We start from the raw sequence: 17,010 nt of genomic DNA on the forward strand, positions 1-17,010 counted from the left end.
TGCAATTCCTTGCCCCAGCCTCCCCAAAACAGCTGACAACCAAACTGCTTTGTCTTTGCAGCATATGTCCCTGAAGGACTGAGGAGATCTGGATGGGGAGTGAGGCAATCTGCCACAGCCCTCAGGGTGCTGGAGACTCAGGTACCCCACCTGGAGCCAGGTGACAGCCCCAATGCCCAGTACCCACTGCAGAGGTGGCCTCAAGGCCTCTTCTTTCAGGTTATTAAAGTTAGGAAATCTCAGTCCCTTCCCCCTCCTCTTCTCCCTCTGTATTCAGCTACACATCTTGGATCTATGATCACTGAATTTGTACAGAACAGGAGTGAGAGGCTCACACAGAGGAAATTCTCCTGGATATTTTGGTCTCCATTGCAAGGGAGAATGTTCCTTCTGGGAAAAGCACAGTGTGCAGCAGGGCTGAGAAAGTTACCTCTGCATCTTGAACATCAAAAATAGCAGAGTTAAAATGGTCTCTAAGAGATTCATGGCAGAACAGAGATTCCTCTTTTTCCCAAGACAATTTTCCTACTTCATTCCTGAGGTTCATGTCAGCTGTTTGCATACACAAACACTTTTTTTTTCTTCACATTTGCTGACTCTACCAGGGACTTAAATGGGTCTGAAATTAAAGGAAAACTTCCTCAATGACTTCTAGGGGAAGCTGGGCTGCCACAGCCATCAAGGGAAGTAATTTCATTCTCCAAGTGTAAAAGTAAATGGTGTATTTTTTTGACTGGAGATTGCCCATGGCCAAGCCCTGCCATAGTTCTGGGTGTCCTTCAAACTCTGCAGAACTGGAGCTACTTCTGCTGAGCCAACACAACCAGGGCTGTTGGAGGCCTGGGGTCTACTTTTCCCATCAGGCCTGAGGGAAGAGTGGTCAGACTAAAAGATTAAACTTTGATCCTCTGTTAGAGGAATCAAACTTCCCTCTTTGAGGGTTGGTTTTGTTTTTTTTTTCTACTAGGAGAAACACGAAAAACATGGAACCTTCTCGGCTACATTTGTTCCTTTTCCACATTCCTTCTCCTATTAAAATGAGCACATCTTGCCCTAAAATCTGAGCACAGAAGCTGAAATGCAGCTCAGCTAAACCCCGCCTACGTTGGTGGGCTTGGCTGAGAAACTCCCATCTGCATGGATTTTCAGCAGGCTGTGCCATCCGAGGAGGGATTCCTCTTGAAGCGGCTTAGCCTCCCAGCAGTGGGAGGGAGCTGCTGCCTCCTCACTGCTCTCTGTGTCTGTTGCAGCAGGGCCACAGCCAGGACATCGAATTTTGTCTTATTTCACTCCCAGAAGGGTACCAAGTGACCCACATCAGCCTGAACCCTGGGGCACCAAACCTTTGCACCTAGCCAGGAGGACCATGGAGATACCCACCCACCTTTCCTCAGGAATATACCATATTGCCAAAAGCTCCCAAAACAAAGCAGGAGGATGAGCCATGATGTCCTGAGATGGGCAGTAAGGGAGTTTTTTAGGGCAGTCCCTGTCCTGCTTTTCCCTGTGGGTTCCAGCCATAAGCACTGATGTCTTCCATGGGGATTTGTCTTAAAATGGAAAAGAATAAGCTGTAGCTGCAAAGAGAAGTGTCTCTCCCCTGGCAATACCTCCACAGTGAACAAAAAGCAGTGGAAAATGAAGCAAAGAGAGGGGTCTCTTGCCTGGCCTGAAGGTTTTTAATCCGGGAGAGCATGTCCAGGTGCCCAGCTGAGTACTGCTCGATGACATCCATCACGTCGTAGGGCCGAAGGCTCTCCTTAAACTTGCGCTTGGAGACCAGAAACCTCATAATGCTGCAGGAGACAGAGAGCAAAATCATCACACATCCCTGGGTGCAGCCTGACCTGCTTCATGGAGGATAGAAACACTGCAGGGGGCTGCTTTGGAAGGAAAATGGAATAAATCCCAACCCTGTGGGTTTGGGAGAGGATGCAGCAAGAGGAGAGAGGAAGGGGATTGCGGGGGCTGGTGGCTGAAGCCCTGTCTGCACCAGGGGGTCCCTGATGCCCCTTGGACTGTCATCTGTGCATGTGCTGTCTGCACCACTTTTAGAAATGTCAGCATTACATTCAGAGCTGGTGAGAACTGTCATTTGGATGCATCCCTGTGGGGGATTTTCCTGTTTCTCCATTTATTCCTTCCCTAAGCAAAAATTGCCCTTCCTGGCAAAACTGTCTGTAAAGCAGGGCAGGCCACCCAGGGGAAAAGCAGCCTGCAGCACACACATGTCAGCATTTGCCAGCACTTCTCAGGCTTTACACTTGTCATTTTTCTCTATAATTTATTTTTCTGGACCACTTCCCGCCTCTCCCTCTCTTACCACACGGCCCTGATGCTGACTTTCAGCCCTGGTGTCAAATCTTCTGTCACAAACTCGCAGTTGCAGCTTTTGTTCTCATCAGGAATGTCTTCTCCAGGGAGGCTTGCTTCTGGGTTTGGGACAGGGAAGGAGAAACACAACACGTTACTGTTTCCTGTGCCGGTGCTGCACAAGGAAAGATGAGGCAGATCAAAAACGGCAACCCCAGGGGAAGCAGCAGAGAAGCCTTTGCTGAGCACCCAGATGAGAGCATTTCCCAGGATGTGCTTAGGTGACACTCAGCAGTGCCAGCTGCAGCTCTCACATATCCCTGTGTCAGTGAATCCCAGTGTCATTTGGGTTGGAAAAGCCCTCTAAGATCACCAAGTCCAACCATTCCCCCAGCACGGCCAAGCCCAGCCACAAAGCCATGTCCCCAAGTGCCACATCTAGATGAGTTTTAAATCCCTCCAAAAGGTGACTCCACCATGGCCCTATGCAGCCTGTTCCAGGGCTTGACCGCCCTTTCAGTGAAGAAATTTTTCCTAATATCCAACCTAACCCTCCCCAGCACACCTTGAGGTCATTTCGTCTTGTCCCAACACCTGACCCTGCCTCCTTTCCCCATCCTTACATACAGAAATACAAACATTATCATGGGTATTAGAAGGTGTTTTCTTGCCTCTCCTAATCATTATTGACAAGTTTGGGTTGGAAGGGACCTTTTAAAGGCCCTCTAGCCCAAACCCCTGCAAGGGGCAGGGACATACCTTCAACTTGATCAGGTTGCTCAACCTACTCCAAGCTAAAAGACTGGGAGGGGAAGGAGTCCCAACACCTTGGCTGGCAGCTCTGCCCTTGTTAGGTGGGGAGGGAGAGGATGTTGGAGCCAGCTGGGAATTTAGGGTCCAGCATGGCAGCCCAAGCCCTCACCTTCCGAGTTCTGCCGCGACGCCGCTCCCTTGATGCGGAACGCTTGCCGGGCTCGGCTGCGGTCTCCGAAGCTCCAGCTCTTGGGCACTTTGCTCGGGCTGTCCTCGATGCTCTGGTCAGCACTGGGGGACCTCCTGATGCCCTGAGCCTGTGGAGAGCCTTTCCCTTTGGTGCCAGCACCGCGGGGACTGGAGAAGACACGATCTTTCAAACTGACCTTCTGACTGTTCAGAGAAACACGTTGAAACAAAGACAAAAAGGAGACAGCAGGAGGAGTCATTCTGGAAACCACGCAGTCCTTCCCCACCAGCCATTAGAAACCAAGAGCACTTCCAAGCAGCAGTGACATGTAGCTTTGCTGTTGGCTTTTCTTTTTTTTTTTTTTTTTCCAATATGTATTTTTTATTTTATTTTTGTTTTAAAGAAAGCATCGTAGAAATGTTTCCGTCATCATGAGTGAAATGGGAATGGTTCGTAAGAGAGAGAAAATAATGAGGACTTAAACAGAAGCCCCTCATGGGAAGCCAGGGCTGGCGGGACAGAATGACATTAACAATGAGGTTATGATTCCTTAAATCACTGATCGGCTCCGATCACGAGTTAGGAAGCTTTTCTTTCACAACTGCCTTCCAAGACACTACGGCTAATAAGAAAATACCAATTAAAAAAACCCCAAACCACCACCTTAAAACTTTTGTGCAAATGCTTCACTTCTGGTGCTCAGATCTGTCCTGTCCCTTTCTTCAGCTCCTGTATTTCCTCCCTCTTAAAACATTATCTGCCCCCTTCATATATTCCAAAGAGTTCCTCTTTATCCATTTTTTTACATATTGAAACACATAAATACAAACACTGCGCAACTCCTTTGTATCCTATAAAATATCCATCTAAAAGCTATCTGCTGTCTCCCTCGAGGTCTGCTATGGCTGTCATAAACATGGAAAGCAAAATTTTAAAATTCCAGAATATGGCACTTTCATACCTTTTTTCCTACTAGAATCTTTGCAATTATGGTTGGAAAAGAAGGTGTCTCCAGAGATCTTGCTAGGAAATAGTGACCACCCAGCTCTAATTAGTTTCCAAATTCTGAAATTTGCATTTAAAGCCTTTCACCCAAATGGAGATGTTAAATTTTCTTGTGAAAATTTAAAAACAAAGACATTTTGTGAATCTTTATGAAACCAAAAACTTTATAGAGACAGCACTGGGGAAAGCAGACTGCAAATACTTTTGGATCATTCCATATTTTCTTAATAGCAATCAATGATTAAGCTCCGCTGTTTAGAGGCTGGACAACCAGTGCAAGATAGCTGCACAAATAGCCAATATTTTATATATAGGAATATCAAAACTGAGTGAAGACAGGGATTGAATTCCCAGCATTCTGTACCACTGCAGCAGCCACTTATCATTCTGCTGCCAACTCTCTGCCGCAATTTGCGGGAAGAACATTTCAGAAATTTTAATTTCCACATCACCAACCAAAGACCTGCTTTTTTTTTTTTTGGTGTGTCTTTCAGCAACACCAACTTAAAAGTCAGAGCCCCCACGGCCCTTCTTTGCCTTCAAAACTGGCACGAGGTTCTTCAGTGAGAACTTGGCTGCTGGTTTTGAAGCAAAGCAGAATACTGCTCCCTTTTCCCAGCCGCCGGCTGTTCCCTGCTGACAGGAGCAGACACCAGCTCCGGCCAGCCAAGGAAGAAGATGTGACTTGAGGACACTCAGGGAGCAGATTTGTTGACTAAGAAGGTGCTATTTTTACAAAAGTCACTTTACATTGTGAGACAACAAAAATTTACAGGGAGAGAAAGGTGCTTAGGCAGCATTTTGCCGAGTTGTGTGGGGAGGGCATCCTCTGGGCTGTGGGGAAGGGTTGGCTGCGGCCACAAGCTCAGCAGCAATTTCACATTGAAAGATGGGTGGGAAAGAAAATAAAATGTGCTCATGACGAAATTAAAAAGGCAGAATTGTTCCAATTAAAGATGAATTTTAATTCAAGTAAATGCTGGGGATTGAATTTCCAGTGCGGTGCCCATCTGTAGGGTCTGTCTGAAGGCCATGGGATCAGCAGAGCTGAAATCCAGGCCAGAGGTACAAATCCACACACAATTCTGGGAACAAGCACGTGCCTAAACACCTTTCTGAATGTAAGCCTTCATTACTACTGCCACCAAAACCATAGTACATAATGTGCCAAAGGTTTAAAGGAAATTCTCACTCTGAGTTTCTTGGATTAGAAACCAGACTGAAATTTCATCATTTGATTCTAGATAGGCCAACTGGATCTTCTTTCTTTATTTTTGTTGATTTTAAAGAATAATATTTTTTGAATCCACTGTGTTTCAGTAGTACTATTACTTTGAATTACCTTTTAAAAAAGTTTTTTAAAAATGCTTTAGCAACACAGCAATATTCAGGATTCAAGGTGATCTTTTTGTGCCCTTTCCTCTGCTGAGTTTCTCCCATCACCAATCCCAGCATAAAACCAGTTGCCTTTCACTGAGTATGGCAGGGCCTTTTCCTTGGAGCCTCTTTTCCATTCCCACAACAAATGTGCTACAAATGTTTGCAGGAACCACAAAAAGCAAAAAAAGAAAGGGTTGAACTTGGTGAGGAATACAAGCAAAGAGTTTCAATCCTGAGAGCATGAGGAGCAGCACATTGAAAAATCTCATAGAAATCTGATGAACAATTAAGATCTGGGTGGGTTTTGTTCCCAAGTACTCACTAAGGAAAAAAACCCAATGGTTGATGTAACTTTGTTTTAACATTGACGACACAAGACACCATGAACAAGTAATAGAATTTTTCCTTCTGCCATGCAATTCCCTCATTGGAAACGACACCTGGAATCACATGCAAGTACAATCCCTGCAGAGAAGGATGCTGTTGGGGTCTGCAGGAGCTGGTAGGAAAAAAATCCCAAAGAAATACAGACATACACAGGGATATATGTCGTCAGCTAATCCAAGATCATGTTCTCACTCAACCAGAAAGTCATGCAGAGGGACGGGGATGTAGAGTGCCTCAGAGAGGTGGTGTTGGATGTCACTCCAGGATGGTAATGAGCCTCAGTTGAGTGGGAGGTGTTGGTGGCACAAAGGTGAGGACAGCAGGGACAGATGGACGCTCACAGTCGTGACAGCAGCGCGAGCACGGGGCAGGAGCTCTGCTCGTGCCAGTGGGAGGAAGGGAAAGGGAACTGTGGCTTTGCAACCAGAGGCACAGATCAGGGGAAGCCACAACAGCCTGTTGGGTTTAAATCACAGGTTTAAATCAGGTTGTGATTCAATTCTAGGTCCACTACAAGTGGCATCTATGAAAACAGGTTTGATAGCAAAAAATTACCTTTCCAGGCTGACTGCGGGGAAGGTTTATAAATATTCAGGCTTTGACTTGAATTTAACAAAGGGTAGAAACTGAGCTGATTTTTCTCTGTTGCCAGTCAAAAAATGAGAGTCCAAGCTGGAGAAACTGGATGATGTTCACTGCTTTAGTGGGCTTTGCATTTTGGTTAAGTCCAACTGCCCAGCACTCAGCAGAGAAAGGCACAAGTACTGACCTTCAGAATGAGCTGCCATCAGCCTCATCAGGATGCCAGGGGTTTAAGCTCCTGTTTGAAATGCTCTGGTTTGGGGTTTATTCCAGTTCTCTATAGTATTAAATCAGCACTTTAAAAAAAACTGTGGACTCATTACATTAGCAGTAATTCCAGATCAATAAAACGTATCAGTTGTAAGGTCTTGTCATTGATTTTAAACTATGCTTGAGCCATTACTTCATTTTCTTCTCAGCTAGCCATAATGAGTGGGACTAGCACAGACCCAGATCCATCTCTGCATCCAAACTCAACCAGTATCAGTGCTCATTCTTCTGAGAAGCTGTGGCCAGGAGAAAAAGGTTGTCTCCTGTTGGTAAATGAGGGGCTTTTTTAAAATCAAGAGTTTGTTCCCAGCATATGAGAACAACTCATCAAAACCAAGCAGGAGTGCCAGGAGTGAATGATGGCCTTTGTGACTATCACCGGGCTCCAGGCTGCTTGCTGCTGTGAGTAACAGGCAGAGAACAATTACTGGAGACATGAAGGAAAGGAAAATAAATCTGTGTATGCAAAATTTACCACAACTAAAAAAAACCAACAGAGGGCCCGGCTCAAGCCTGGTTGGCCTCCAGTGATTCCAGAAAAAAAACCATTGCTTAAAGGTGAATTCAGCCTAGAGAATGCAGTTTCTAGAAGCAGAGAAACCTGGGTGTAAGGGAAACAAAACATCAGCCAGTGATCCTGTCATGGTGAGTAATCCCTCTCCTTTTCCTCATCCACAACCACGGTGCTAGACTTGGACGGGAGCCACTGATGCTGTGATGGCAAAGACTGGAATTGCAGCATCCCTGCAGCCACCACATGAGCACAGAAAAGCACAGGGCCTGGCATGAGTGAAGGGACAGCGGAGCCAGACTCACATCTGTAACCTTTGCTGTCCTGCAGCATTCTGTTAATCACCCATCTCTTCCTAATTCCCAGCCCTCTTCGCCCAGCCTGGTGTTGAGAGCTGTCACACACCACATCAGCCACATCCTGCATCTTCTCCCAGCCCTCTGCTGTTTGCCAGCTCGTGCTGCATTTCGGGAGCAAAGCAAAGCAGCCAGGCTGCACCTCCGAGCTGGCTGATCATTCCCAAACCAGCCTTTAGGGAACCTGCTCCACCCAGAGAGCCACAGGCCAGCCAAGGGCTCTGCAAACTCCTTTCCTTCACTGCTCTGGGTGCTCTTCCCACTGTGAGGTGCCCTCCTCTCTGAGTTTGGAAGGAAAGTCTCTTACGAAGCAGAATGTGATAGACCTTGTAATCTGGCTTGGTGTAGTTACATTACTGTCTAAAAATGAAGGTGTTATTGCATTTATTGACTAAAGATCATTGGTTTAGTACATTAAGAAACCACAGCTTCTAAGGAGTTTTCTATTAATTTACCTACATTGAGTTTTCCATGATTGCCTCATCATGCGCTGTTATTTCGTTATGTGCATCCTAAATGAAGGCTTTTAGCACTCAGCCTGAGCTGCATCAAAGTGCTGGCATCTGCCTCAGGAGTTTGTGCAGTGGGGATTGGTGGCAGACACCCAAGGATCCAGAGAAACAAGATATCTGAATTATTTTTACATCCCTTAAAAATTAACCCACAGTTCTACTAAAGCACAGGGTGTATAACACTACGTTCAGGATGGATGCAGGTAACAAAGATGCTCTTGTAGCTACTCCAAAGTCCAGGGCTCCTTTTTGACTGGAAGAACCACAGTCTGTCATCCTTCTTTTCAGACTCTCCAACAGATTAAGAAGGTATTGGGGCAGCACTTTGTTTCATCCTCCCTTTCCCTTGCAGAACTCAAGATGTGGGAGATGAAATGGGGACCACAGTGGGAAGGAATTCAGTAGAAAACAGAAAAAATTACACTGGCTCCAGCAATTAAAAATCCATGCCTAGGAAGACATGCAAGGAAGACATTGAGAACAGAGTGGCTGATTTTCCAGAAAACAGAACTAGACACGAACAGATGAGAGGACAGATTATGAATAGCACTGCTCATTTTCATCTCTGCCAAAAACAACCTCAGCGTTAAGCAACTGAGAGGAGGCTTTCTCTGGGGAGGAGTCCCTGCTCACACTACACCTCCACACATAAAACAACCTCACCTGGCAAATGGAAACACCATAGAAGTCAGGATCATTTTTTCCAGCTAGACTGTGGACCAAATCTTTGCCATTTGTCTTGAAATGCTGCCTGTGCAACTGATGATCACCCAATATTTACCCACACTTTTCAAGGCTAACCTTCAAGGAAGGCCGTAGCACCACCAAATATGTAGCAGGAGGCTGACTCAGAGGTTCAGGCTATTTATCCAGATGTTAGGGATTTTCTACCATGGAGAAACTGCTTTTTATGAATCCTAGATCATGCCCCATTCCTCTTTGTTACCCATTCAGAGATGGGATTTACCACTCTACTTCTGAGCACCTGGTACATGCAAACCTCAGCCACGAGTCCTACCCTCTAGACTGACAGAGAATAAAAAGAGCCAGCAGGTCAAAAAATAGCAAGAAAAGAAAAGATACAGGTTGAAACAATTAATGAAGAAAATCAGAGATACATATACTGTTAGAGCTGCAGTTTTATACTTTCAAAGCTGTAGTTTGTTGGCTTTCTGAGGGATACAGAGACTGGTGATTTTGAGAATTAAAACGGACTCCAAAAAAGAGCATGCAAAAATCCGAGTTCACAAACATGCGGCATCACTCAGTGCCCTGCCACTCCTGGGCTGTCCACCTGCCTGGCTGTGGGGCAAGGAGCTGGGGGTCCCCTGCCAGCATTCACAGCATGCAAACTCTGGGCAGTGGGAGATCAAGAAGGTGCATGTTTGCTGCTGAGGAGCAGGGGTGGGGGCAGAGACTCTTCCAGTGCAGGTGTGGAAGAATTTATGCACAAGTAAGATAAGATCTATGTGTCTGTGTATATGGCCGTGGGTGCACTAAGGGATGCTGGTTGGGAAGTCCCTGAAAACGCCTAGCAGTTGTCAGCTGGATGAAAAAGATGCAAACCCTGCTCGTACAAAGCCCTGAGCTAAAGCTGTCTGTCCCCCTGGGGGTCTAGAAACAGAACCATTCACAAGGCCAATGTCAACGCTCAGGGGAGCCCTGTCCCCTAGGTCTGGCGGGACAGGCTGAGATTAGTCCTTCTCTAGCTGCGTAGTAGAGGTGCTAGATAGGCAAGCTGTGGCTTCCAAAGGCCACCAGGCTAGGAAAGGTCAATTTGTCACGGTCAGAGAGCCAAAGGAATGGTGACTGAGCAGAGGCAGGAAGCTGGTATTTCTCATGCTACTAACTGGACATTGCTGTACAGTGCAAGTCAATTTGCAAGGATTCCCTGGACCTTGAGGAGGGATGGAGGTATAGGGAGGAAGGGATCTTTAAAAAAAAAAAAAATTAAAATTTTAAATTTTGCTTTTTATTTTTAATTTTTTAAAAATTTTTTCATGATTTGCTTAACTTCATTTCCTGGCCTCCTCCCTTGCTGAGCAGACACTGGCTTGGCTAGCCCAGCCCAAATTCCCCATCCTCATCCCTTCGCTTCGTGCGCGCTGCACAACTGGCAGCCAGGGAAGGCTCTAATTTCGGGGCGGGCAGCGGGGAGGCTCTTCCACCTTTTTTTTACTCATCTAGTACCTCTATTAAGCAGAGAAGTGATCAGAACGGGTGGTAGCAGGGTAGAGGGAGAATGAGCCGTGCAGCTTTTGATTAGTTTCGTGCGACGCATTTCCCGTGGTACCTAGAGTTTCCTGAGCAGCATCCGCATAGTGACTCTCTGCACGGTTTGCTTTTACTGGAAATGAGGGGAGAGTAAAAATTAGACCTGGAAGCAAATGCCAGACAGGAAACTTTTGATTACGGACTCTGGGTTTAAAAGACAGGTGTTTTGAGGGCCGGGTTCATGACAGGATTGTTCTGTTTGAGTGTTCAGTGAGGAAAAAAAAAAGGTAAATCAAAAATCTTGAGGGTTTCTGAAATTTGTTTCACTGTGGTGAGTAAATTTAATTATTAGACATGAGGCATTCTGCTCATTGAGTTGGTGGTGTCAGTTTATCTACAATTAACTGCAGGAAGATTTTTCATCTGTATTGGAAACAAAAAAAATACTCTGTTCTTCCTCTAAATATATTTTTAAAAAGTAAGATTTTTAAAATTGTGTAAACCATGGAAAGCCAAAACTTTAACTTGTTTTGCCAAATAATGTCCAAAAAGCTCAAATTTCTTCTTTTTTTTTTTTTTCCCCCAAAAATAAACCCACTTATAAAAAGAGCTACTTAATCTGTGAATTATTTGATATGGAAAATACCATTCTATTAAGCCTGGCATTGAAAAAAACAAAAATATATAAAAAACAGGGTGTGGTGCAGTCCCTTATGAGAAGGGAGTTGAACATCTGCGTTCACAGATCTGGTTTTTGTAATGGTTTTCAGACAGGGCCTACCACTTCTGGGGAGTTGCTGACTTTGAGGAGGCACCACCACAGCTCCATCCCAAATGGCTGCTCAGGCACTGCCCTGCCAGGAGATCCCCACCAGGACCAGGGTCCTCCACGCCATGGAGCAGCCCTCTACCTGTGGAAGGGGAATGACGTGGCCCCATCACCCCACCAGGCCACCAACCACCAGCAGGCAGCTCTTGCTGAATTCAGGGGCAGACTGGAAAGGCTGAAGGGCATCAAATCCCAGTCTTATTTTACACTTGATGTGGGTAATCAGAGGAGCTGACGGGCACAGCATCCCATGCAAGCTCGGCTGACGCCACCCTCGGCATCCTGGGGACTCCTCAGGTGTCCACACTGGGACCCTGCATCCCCAGGTAGCCCCAGGGGCTGGTGGTGCTACCAGGGCTGTCCTGGAGCTGGCGTGGGAGTGGGATATTGAGCATGCAGAGCCTCAGGGAGACACATGGGTTTCTCTCCTCTCAGTCTCCTCTGCAGTCCCTCCAGAAAGATGCAGTTCCTTCCGTGCAAATAATCCGCTCCCCTAAAGGCAACTGATTATTTCCAGATTACTGTCAGTCCCAGCATGAGTCTCTGACACCAGTTAAATTGGTTAGAAGGCCAAACACCAGCCCAGGCTCATGTGGCCCATGGGGTTCCCATGATTGACCCTGGTTTCCATGGGCAGTAGAGGTTTGGGACACCTTGGACATCCTTAGCTGGATGAGCAGGGGCCCACTGAGTCAACCAAAGGCATCCTCCAGTGCGTACAGAAGCCTTAATCACACCCCTGAAGAGAGATCTTGGGGTTGTGTGTATCTCAGACAGACATATACACACACTGAGAGAGAGATATACACACAGATAAACACACACGGTACAAGGACCCAGCCCAGCGTTCGCCCCATACACAGCCAAGGCCCTGCTGAGCTCACTGGGCTCAAGGACAAGCCACAGCTGAGAACAACCTTCCAAAGAGGTTCCTCTCACCACCCACAGCACTGAACTCATGCTGGACAAAGTAATCTGAGTTTTAGCTTCCCACTTTCCTGGAATCCTTCTGTTTCTTTTTCTCTGATATGAATGTGTTATTATGATCATTTGGTTCATTAATTTTTAGCTTTTCGCCCAATTGTATTTTTGAAAATGCAAAAGGAAGAAATGTGGTTATGGATGCCTTCAGATGTTTCTCAAACCATCTGTTAAAGAGCATCTGAAGCCCACATTTCATACAGAAGCCTCCATAGCCCTGGTGAACCATGTGTCTGTCTTTTTGACATTACAGTCAAAGCAAAACAAACAGAAATGAGATGCCACAGCTAATTTTCAGCCTGATTAACAGAAGAGTAATCACCCCCCATTACCACGCTGATCTGCTGGATTTCTGCAGCAGGAGGGGTGAGAAAAGCCCTAGCACAGAGCAGGCCCCCTTCCCTGGGGATTTGAGGGAGAGTGGATTTGTATTTGAACCCTGCATGGCAGGAGTGGGGTCTCGGAGGTGGGATGGGTCCCGGAGCCCTGGCAGCACAGGCAGCCTGGGGAGGGGCAGGGGGCAGTGCTTGGCTGGGGCAGGGACACAACACCCAAAGTGATGGGCAACAGGAGGCTCTGAAAGCGTTTGGGTTTTTTTAAAGGGAGGAGAATAAAAAGTGGGGAAGGGGTACATGGCATGTAGGAAAAGGCCAGCATCTCTTCCGTTCATCACAGCCTGGGCTCCACCTCTGGGGGAGGTGAGCTCCTGGCCCCCAAGCGAGGCAGCACAGAGCGTTCCCAGCACTCAGATTTGGATGCAGACAAGCTCGTGGGGGGAAAACAAAGCAGAAACCATAGAGAAAGGACATAACCTGTCACTCAGATCAGCTGTCCCATTTTGTGCCAAGACTAAATCAAAAGCCACCCAAGAGAAATTCCAGGGGACCCCGAGCCTCTGCCACACTGACCCCATCACCTCCTCCTGCCCTCCCAGCCTGGGCAGCAGCTGTCCCAGTGCTGTGTTGGCAGAAATCAGCACGGCCACAGCAGCACTGGGGTCAGAGGGCAGGACTCCAACAGCCACCCTGTGCTCTGGCAGAATGCTTGGGATGCTCCCTGACCTTGCAAGACAATGTTTATCCTGCACAGCATAATCCCATGTGCCATGCCAGCATCCCTTCTCTAAACTGAAATATAATAAGGTGAAAAGTAGTGAAAAAGCTCTTTCTGTTCCACTTGCTGCAGGAGGTTTGTGGTGTATCAGTTATGGAAAGAAGGATATAGGAAATCAGCCACTCCCTACGAATCACAAAACAGGAGGAAGATCCAGCTACCTCCAGGTGTAAGACTGTTTCCTTACAGCAATGGAAATGCAAAATGGAAAATCCTTTCCCAGCTGAAGCAGTAAAAGTGTAGAGCTGGGGGTCTGCTAAGAGAGACAATTCATCCCCAGGAGCTTCCTGAGTGAAGCATCACCAGCAAGTGGGTGATTAACTGTCAGGTGGGCAGAGAAACAGGATGAGTTCTCTTTTCTAAGGGCAGGATGACACACTGAGCATCACCGAGAGGCTGCTGGAAATTCGAGTGGGTGGAAGATTTGGGATGTGAATGCAAAAGACCCAGAAAATTTTATTGGGGAAAATAGGCAATTTGGGCCCCCTTAGACACAAAAATCCTTCCTGAGGTCTGAGATATTATCAGATGGAAAGAAAAGAACAGTGGGAACAGGTAGAATTGGTATTGCCCTAACAAATCAGAAGGAAGGAGCTTTGGTGCTGCCATGGCAGCAGAACTGAAGGATCTGGAATAAACTTTAAAGCTCTGCACAGCAGCTGCAGACCCTCAGCTTCAGCCCTTCTTGGGCTGGGGTTTAGCAACAAAACCCATCAGTGTCACAAGAGACAGATGCGCCACAGGAGCAGGAAACAGCACTTGGAAATTACTCTGATGAAGGACCTATAAATAGTAAAAAATACTCTGAAAAAGCACAGGGAAGGACTATTTTTACTTCTTTCTGTGACATAAGGTTGAGAAATTAGAAAATGATCAGGGAAAAACCCGCAACCTCTATGAAGAAATATTGTACTCAACTTCAGGTGTCAAGTAAATAAATATGAACCCTGCAAGACAGGACCAAGATTTAAAAATAAGAAATAAGGCTAGTGACTCAGAAATAAGACTGTTTAGTCTGATTAGATTGCAGGGATGCTGGCTGGGGTAACCCTGTAAGAGACTGTCAGACCTCAGATTTCCTTGGCTATGGAGCAGATGGGGCTGAACAGGGATTTTGTCTCATTGCACTGTAAGAAATGTGGATTTACCCTTTGATGCATCCAAAGTTTACTACTGGCTGAGGCAGGGCAGAGGAGCAGCCAGACCCTGGGGTTAAATTCTGACCCTCCTGATGCCACATGCAGGTGGCCAAGATTTCAGCTTTGGTCTGCTCTCAGAGAGCTGTTCCCAAGTAATGCCCCCTGCTTTAATAATGCTGGATGGAGACTGCCTTCACTCGAGCTGCACCTAAACAAAAAAAAAAAAACCAAAAGAAACCTAAAAAACACACCGAAATCTGGATAGTTGAAACATGATCTTGGAGATTTGGGTTATTTGGCAGGAAAGTAGATGGAGTGCTACAAAGGTTCTGCTTGCAAAGTAAAGCTCAAATGAATGACAGGAAAAAAAAAGGGGGGTGGGGAGAGGGAGAAGGAAGGAAGGAAAGATAAAATTTTCCACCCTTTAGTCAGCAGTATATCTACCCAGATATCTTTGGTTGGCTTTTATGCCAAGGAAAAATTAGCTTCTGGCCTCTTATAAGCTAAGAGGCATGGCAGAGAGGTACATCTGCAGAATGCCAGGCTCTAGCTGTACTTCTGAAAAATGTATTCATTGTTTACAAAATTTAGGCTGTGAGCTGTGTTTTGAGGAATGAGATGGAAGATCAGAAAGCCAAGCAGATGATCTCCACTGATCATCAGTTTGTGTCTCATCAGCCAAGAAAAAAAAAAAAGAGATTCAGTTCCAGAATTCTTTAAAAGAACTGGAAAATACAGGACGAAAAAAATCCCAGAATTAAATACTTCTAAGTGGATGAAGAGCATCCTAAAAGTATCCCAAACACCAGCCCTGCTGCTTTCCCTGGGAGTTGTGAACGGAGAAAAGCTCTACCACAAGTGAGATTTACAGCCGCCCTTGGAAGGTGCTCGCCACGATCCAGAGCACGCTCTGCACCGTGGGCTGGAGGCGTGGAGGGAAGATGGAGCAGGGAATGTGCCTCCTCCCCAGGGAGTGGGGAGGACCCAGGGTGTCTCTGCCATGCCACCTCGTGCCGTGCCAGAGAGCCCTCCTGTGTCCCACGGAGCAGCAGGTCCACGCCGTGCCCTGCAGTGAGAGGAGCTCAGCAGAAGTTGCTAACGCGGTGACGGGGTGATGGCTTCGTGTTCCCCACGTCCCCTCTGCCCAGCAGGGTGACAGAGACACAGGCAAAGCCTCACCTGCCCTGGGCACACGTTGAGCCTGCGTTATACCGAGTTACTCAGCTATAACCCCAGCACCAAAATAAAATAAAGAAGCATAAACCAAAGCCCTGCTGTCACCCCCGTGAGTGTCTGCCAGCTCTGCCTGTGCTGCCACCACTCTCCACACCGCCCCAGCCTCACTGCCCTGCTCCAGCCCGAGGCAGACTGGAGGGAAGATATGATTTAAGGTCCAGCATACACGTAGATACATCGGACTGCACAGCACAGGAAAAGCACGGAAATACCTAGGAATGCTTCCCTCGATGGTGCCACGACATGGTACACACACACACACAGAAATCTACAGGGAATGCATGGGGATGGCTTGTTGGCAGTGATACAGACCTTGGCGATGGTTCAGGCTGCTGCTCTTTCCTTTAAACAGAAGCAATAGTACATTAGCATGGTGTCAGGTGGCAAAAGATGTTGCTGCTTCACTCTTAAAACATAACGAAACGACAATACCAACAATACAACTAAGTGGAAGTTGTGGACAGAAGAAAGGGAAAGGAGCACTTAATTCCTGGAGTTTCTGGCCCGGACAGAAGATCACTGGAGACTCACACAACCTCAGAGAAGACACATACAACGCACAGGGTTGAAGATTTCATCCCAACCCATCCTTGTGCCTACGCAGCACTGAGACACCTGAGGGTCGTGTGATTTGTGTGAGCACAGGAGGACTTCTGTGGGCTCAGAGAGCCGGCCCCTTCTTTTGGAAATGCACTGCCCTCATGTTTTGCACATGGGGAAGGGTTTGAATGGCTCCCATGACCTCGGTGCGTTTGCTTTTCCTCCCTGGCCATTGGGACAGGGCTCATGTCAGATCTCCGAATGCACGGATTCACGCCGGGTGCTGGGATTGGACATGGGTGGGAAGGGGCACAGACCCCTTCCCTGGCACCCTGACACCTCAGGGGGGGTTTGTGCCTCCAGAGTCTTTGGCAGCTACTTTACCAAAGCAGTTGGCAAAGGCAGCATGGAGGGGGTGGGACACCACAGTCTGGGTTTGCAGTTTCGTATTGCGATCCGAAACTGGATTGCCCTGGAAAATCATTGAGGACAAAGTGAGCTGAATGCCTACAAAAGAGCAGCCAGGACACTGCAAGCCATGCTAAGGCCACACTGAAAAACACCCCTCACCTTCACTGAGCAGGCATTGTGGTGGCATTTCCCTCCAGCAGGGAGGAAAAGCTGCTCTGATTCACAACTCCTACACTGGGGAATGTTGTTTAGGGGGGGCTCGACCAGCCCTGTCCCTGTAGCCCCTCA

At 47.1% G+C, this 17,010-nt stretch overlaps 1 protein-coding gene across 2 annotated transcripts in view; it reads right to left on the reverse strand.

Annotated features, from left to right (window-relative positions):
- KCNQ2 (potassium voltage-gated channel subfamily Q member 2) overlaps positions 1-17,010 on the reverse strand; it is a 73,644-nt gene that overhangs the window by 18,138 nt on the left and 38,496 nt on the right. Inside the window, exons 11-15 of one of the 2 annotated variants that reach the window (XM_084218108.1) lie at positions 16,084-16,113; positions 10,553-10,606; positions 3,236-3,459; positions 2,324-2,432; positions 1,665-1,796 (exon numbers count right to left, since the gene is read on the reverse strand). In XM_084218108.1, the coding sequence (XP_084074234.1) occupies positions 1,665-1,796; positions 2,324-2,432; positions 3,236-3,459; positions 10,553-10,606; positions 16,084-16,113 (549 nt within the window). Of the gene's footprint in view, positions 1-1,664; positions 1,797-2,323; positions 2,433-3,235; positions 3,460-10,552; positions 10,607-16,083; positions 16,114-17,010 lie in introns of those variants that run through there. The other variant, XR_014616610.1, reaches the window with a different exon arrangement.

This window comes from Fringilla coelebs (assembly GCF_963513975.1).
Source record: "Fringilla coelebs genome assembly, chromosome: 18".
In the NCBI taxonomy this organism is placed as follows: domain Eukaryota; kingdom Metazoa; phylum Chordata; class Aves; order Passeriformes; family Fringillidae; genus Fringilla; species Fringilla coelebs.